At 38.8% G+C, this 6,339-nt stretch overlaps 1 protein-coding gene across 1 annotated transcript; it reads left to right on the plus strand.

The window, feature by feature from the left end:
- The first annotated feature begins 3,261 nt into the window (after positions 1-3,261).
- On the plus strand, positions 3,262-3,945 carry Gm21806 (predicted gene, 21806). Its single transcript, XM_017318791.2, has one exon. It carries the CDS (start codon positions 3,262-3,264, stop codon positions 3,943-3,945), a length of 684 nt encoding a protein of 227 aa, XP_017174280.1.
- The last annotated feature ends 2,394 nt before the right edge of the window (positions 3,946-6,339 follow it).

Here is a 6,339-nt window from a genome sequence, read left to right on the forward strand (position 1 = left end):
GAAGCACCTTACCATATCCTGTCACCCATATCATGTTCAACATAGCAAGAACCACAAGTGAGTTGAAAAATACAAATACATTTTTTAGTGTCTTGAAGCTAAAATCCCCAAATTAATCAAAATATTATTTGGACTCTGTTACTTTATACCAGTGTTTTTTTTAAGTGTACAAGTCGCAGGCCTTTTCTGTGACCCTTTGCACAGGTTTACAGTGTCCTTTTACCATCTTCATCCTCCCCACTATCCTCCATTGCTATCAGATCTCCCCCCTCCTGCTGCGCTTACTCTTCCAAAATACCTCCTATTTTTTAATGTCCCTTATTAAATTTATATTTTTACAATAGTCATTTTGAGTTTTACTTGTCTAACCTAATATATAGTATTTAACCATTCCATCCATTTTTTTGAAAACAAAGCGCTGCACTAATACACAAAGATGAGAAATATATTTCTCTCTCTCTCTCTCTCTCTCTCTCTCTCTCTCTCTCTCTCTCTCTCTCTCTCTCTCTCTCTCTCTCTCTCTCCTTCTGTCTCTCATTTTTAAGGCATTCATCCAGTAGTTGACATCTTAAATCACTCCATAGCATGTATGTTTCATACAGTGAGGCAATCAATATTGATGATATGGATATGTAGTGGTCCTTCTTAGATTTTTTTTTTTTGTGAACTTAAATCAACCTGGGAAGATAGAATCTCAGATAAAGATCCTCCATCACATTGGCCTGTGGCCACACCTTAAGGAATGATTTTTTTTTGATGACTGTTGTTGAAGGATCTAGCTCTCTATGGATAGTGTCATATCCTATGAAGATGATGTACAGGGTACGGTGGGGACCGTGGAAGGTACTGAAAAGGATTTTTTTTGAAGAACTGAAGATCTATGTGCCATGAACAATTAAAGTGTCCTCTAATTTGTAAGTAAATTTTATACATACCTGTGTCCAGTATTCTGTCTACACATATTTCAAAAGTAAAATTACCTCATCTATTTCATCCTGTTTTACTGCATTTAATCTATGAAATTACTTATAATCAGAAGTGCTGGTAAATTTTAAAAACCTTTAAAATATGACTGGGAGATATCAGGTATTTTTTTTAAATTTTATCACAACTTTGTAAGCATGCCCAAGATCTATGTTGTCCTCTTACTTTCCAAAGAATCCATAATTCATGATTGCCTTTGGTTTCAATACATGTCATTTAACCCTGTCAAATTCCAGGTTTGTTTGCATAAAAATAGTCCTCCTCTAACTGTGGGTTTTCATAAAGTGAAAATTGGTGTGCTATCCAGTGTGCTGCCTCAAAGAGTCTGGCAATATTTATGATAAGAAGCACAGCTTAAAGATAACCAAGGGAAAGGTTGGAACATGAAAAATAACCACCATGGATGTTGTCAAGGCAGAAACCGAAGACTTTCTCAGAACGAAAATAAAAACAAAAATGAAACAAAACAAAACACAAACCAAACAAATAAATAAAAACTCAACAACCAAACAATAAAAACCATGCAAGGGTGTAATTCTTTGGCAGAATATTACTCAGATCATCAGGCCTTTCAGTTGGGATTTCATTTATTATTTCTAGGAGACCATATGAAAAGGTAAATTCGAGATGCTGAATGTTTCTGAGTGTAACTAGGGAAGGAACCAGCCTGAGAGGGGTTCTATGATGTAAGCTGAACTAGGGTGATGTCACAGAGCACTGGCTGGAGGTTGCGCATCTATTCCACTTGGAGGCGCTAGAATCCATTCAAGGTGAGTTCACTATCTTCACAGTGGTGTGTCAAAGCCAGGTCATTTTTTCCCACAGGCTTTTGGTGCCTGGTCTGTATCAGGAGATCTTGACGAGTAGGATATTTTTCTATGGGTAAGTACATTTATGAAGTAATTGGGACCCTCATAGCTACAGAAAGCTAAAAATTTTCTCTCCTACAGTGAGTTACTGTACATTCTACTTTCCCCATGTTTATTAGCAAGGAAGATGAATGGTCTAGGTTAGTTTATCTCCTGAATTTATTATCCTTGCTAACCATATCTAGATCACAATTCCACTAAAATGCCAAAGCTCCTGTTTGTCCATGTGCATGTTAGAAGTTATTAGTTCTAAAAGGCTGATATTGCCTCGACTTTTTGAGTTGTTCTTGAGTTCAGTGATGTAATGGCTTCATCGAATAATTCTGAAGCTGGGTCAGGAGAAACAATAAAGAAGGACAGTGGTGTGCTGTGTCCCTGGGAAGATATTTGTGAATGCAAGAACTTAGCTCAGAGCTTACGCGTACAAGAGAATCATGGTGACCCCTCTGGCCTTTTTTTTTTTTTTTTCTCTTCTTCTTGATCATTGGGGGTAATTGTCATAGCACCACCTAAATTGACATAGAAATTCAAGGAGAGGATCCTCATCAGAGACAAATATACTCAGGTCTGAAGAAATAAATGTTGATCTGAGTATGTTATTCTGAGCTCTAGAGAATTACTTGTTAATTACACTATTTTTATTTCCTTGTTTCCCTTGTTTCTTTGTTTCTTTGTTTGTTTGTTTGCTTGCTTGGTTAATTTTATTTGAGTTTCTGTATGTTTAGATTTGGCTGTCAGGAAACTCACTGTGTAGACCAGACTAGTCTTTCTCTCACTAAGGTCTGCCTCACTCTGCCCCTTGAGTACTATGATTAAAGTTATGGGTCACTACCACTTCCTATTAACTTCTCCATTTGATTGTTTGTTTTGTTATTTTTTTGTTTGTATTTCTGTTTTGTTTGTTTTTCGTTTGATTTTCGTTTGTTTTCTTTTACTTGATGTTGTTGTTGTTGTTGTTGAGACAGGGTTCCTCTCTATAGCACTGACTGCCCTGGAACTCACTTTGTAGACCAGGCTGGTCTCTAATTTAGAAATCTGCCTGTCCTTGCCTTCTGAGTTCTGGGATTAAATGCGTGTACCACCATGGCTGACTTATTAACTTCTTATTTTTATAAAATTAATTTTAGGAGCTCAAAACTGTTTAGCATAATCTTCTTCACCTGCTCAGAAGTTCTCGTAGAGAAGAGTCTTGGTCCAGCATTCACTCCCAACCCATAACCATTGCCCATCAGGAATGCATATATATGACAGAGGCAACAGCATTATGTCTGGTTTAAACGGGCAAGATCTTCAGTCCCAGGCAATGAGCAAGTATGATATTTGAAGGGAATGGAAGCCACAAGACAGTGTGATCTACCACAACAGGTCTACAGCCAGGTAGAAGACAATACATCTGAAGAGTCTGAGCATGACATCACTCAAGAAGAAGAGTAGGAGGAAGACTTCTTCCCAGGCCCTGGGGAATATTGTTGGCTGCAGAATTTCTCACGGGTGGAAGGAAGGTAATGAGCCTGTCACCCATTGGAAGGCCATCATTCTAGGTCAACTGCCAACAAACCCTTCTCTTTATTTGGTGAAGTATGACGGAATTGACAGTGTCTACGGACAGGAGCTCCACAGCGATGAGAGGATTTTAAATCTTAAGGTCTTGCCTCACAAAGTAGTTTTTCCTCAGGTGAGGGATGTCCACCTCGCAGGCACACTGGTTGGCAGAGAGGTACAACACAAATTTGAGGGGAAAGATGGCTCTGAGGACAACTGGAGTGGGATGGTGCTAGCCCAGGTGCCATTCTTACAGGACTATTTTTACATTTCCTACAAGAAGGATCCGGTCCTCTACGTCTATCAGCTCCTGGATGACTACAAGGAAGGTAACCTCCACATCATTCCAGAGACCCCTCTGGCTGGGGCGAGATCAGGTGATGACAATGACTTCTTAATAGGTTCTTGGGTGCAGTACACCAGAGATGATGGATCCCAAAAGTTCGGAAAGGTTGTTTACAAAGTTCTAGCCAATCCTACTGTGTACTTTATCAAATTTCTCGGTGACCTCCATATCTATGTCTATACTCTGGTGTCAAATATCACTTAAATTGAAAAAAATCACAAAGTACAGAAATGTAAACTTATAGGATTGAAAAAAAATGTTTGTTTTCCTGTGTTGGGTACCTATGGGTCTTTGACAACCTCAGTATCTTTGTCAATAAAATTTGTTTTGTTCTAAAAATTAATACGTGTGACATGACATGCTTTTAGTGAACACTTTGTTGGAAGAGATGGACTATGGTAGAAAGAACATCAAAGGAAGATGAAAGTTGCAATGCAGGCTGTGAACAGTGCATACATCTAATATCACACAGGCTAAAATGGACAGGACTTAGATTCTGTGGTCTGCATAGTGAGCAAGGAATTGGAGATATGACTTAGAGGAGCAGGGATGGCAGCAAAAAATGGATTTTTAGGAAGAAGCGGAGAAAGACAGGACATAGATAGAATCTCTGGTATGAAGTCTGAGGGAGAAACAACAAGTTGGGGAAAGAGTGATAGATAAAAGGAATGTGGCCTTGTTACACAAAGTGCAACCCAGAAAACTGATCCAAAGAGATTCAGAAATCAGACAAAATAAGGTTTCATTTGAATAATGAAACCAAATGAAACTTGTCTCTCATTTTAAGATTTATTATCTTTATTTATATGGGTGGGAGTAGGGCATGAGCTTGAGAGTATAGGTGACCACAGAGACATGAGTTGTCAGATCCCATGGAGCTGGCATTAAAGCTGATTGTTAACCATTGGATATGATTTCAAGAAAACAAATCCAGTTTTTTTGCGGTACAGTAGTGCTCTTGACAACATGGTCATCTCTCTATTCCCATTAAGATATCTTTTTAAGAAATCCAATATTAACATGCAGAAAAGAGACCAGGTAGAAGTTAAGAAAGATTAAATTGATGGTGACCTTTAAAAACAATAAAGGACACACAAAGGACTAGAGGACACTGAGGGACAAATGAATTCTAAGATGAAGTTCTCAAAATGTGAAGCAGGAGACCCAGGAAGAATAGAAATTTTGTGCAAATAGTTAAAATTGGGCATATCCACATTAGGTTCTTTGGTTTCTTAACAAATAGCCAGCTGATCAGATCAAAGAGTAATTTAAAAGAGAAAATGAATAAACTGTGAGATAATATATGGTGGGGCGTGGATCCTGAGTTCTTTCCCTGTGCAATCTTTGCCTGGGATGAATCCTGTGATCTTTTGGAGGTCTCTGTTGAGTGCCCCAGATGACCATCAAAAAGCTCACCACTGGCCTGTTCCCCTGGCTCTCCTCCAAACATCTGACTCCCAACATACCTATGTACCATTTCAGCCTGTCTATTCCCTATAAATTCCTGTCTCAAATTTATGTGTGACCTCCTTCTAATAAAACAGTGAAGGTGTACTCAATGCATATGTGCTGATCTCTTTTCTATGCCAGTTCTCATGGGTTTCAAACTCTATGAGGTTGCCCAATATGTTGGTCACTACTCCTGAGTAGCCCCTGTGCTTCATGGGGGTCTTAATGGGTCCCATATGCACTCTGAGTGTTTCTTTTGTTTGTTTGTTTGGTTGGTTGGTTTTATTGTTGTTGTAGGTTTTTTTGTTTGTTTTTGTTTTGTTTGTTTGTTTGTTTTTTGTTTGTTTGTTTTTGTATTGTTTTTTGTTTTTGTTTTTAGTCAGGCTTGTCATGGACTCAATCATTTGTGTTTTTTCTCTAGAATAAGTTTGAATGCCAAATGACTTGAAAATACTCTCTATTGTTGATTAATTTTGATATCTGGGAGAGTTTCTCTGCTAGCTGGATGTCTTAATTAGGGTTTCAATGCTGTGAAAAACCACTATGACTAAGACAACTCATTAGAGACATTTCATTAGGGCTTTTCAACATTTCATTGCAGTTTCAGAGGTTCAGTCCACTATCATCAAGGAAGTGAACATGAAAGTGTCTGGGCATATGTAGTGGTGGAGAGGAAGCTTAGAGTCTTCTGCATGCAGGGATGTTGTCTTCCACACTGAGCAGAGCTTTAAAGCCTCACAGTGATATGCTTCCTCCAAAAAGGCCACACCCACTCCTACAAGGCCACACCTCCTCATAGGCCAACTACATTCAGAGTGCCATACTGGTTTCATAGCAACTTGAAAAGATCTAGAGTCTTGCAAGAGGAGGAGCCTCAGTTGAGAAAATGCCTCATTAAGATCAAGCTTTTAGGAATTTTCTTAATTGGTGGGAGAGGACCCAGTTCATTGTGGGTGGGGACACCCTTGTGGTGGTAGTCTTGTGCTCCTTATGGAAGCAAGACTTAAGGAGCATGTCAATAAGCATCACCACTCCATGGCCTATGCATGAGCTTCTGGCTCCAGGAACCTGTGTTGTTTCAGTTTCTTTCCAAACTACTTTGATGATGAACAGCAATGTGGAATATAAGCTGAATAAAACTTTTGCTAT

Source organism: Mus musculus, chromosome Y (assembly GCF_000001635.26).
Source record: "Mus musculus strain C57BL/6J chromosome Y, GRCm38.p6 C57BL/6J".
In the NCBI taxonomy this organism is placed as follows: domain Eukaryota; kingdom Metazoa; phylum Chordata; class Mammalia; order Rodentia; family Muridae; genus Mus; species Mus musculus.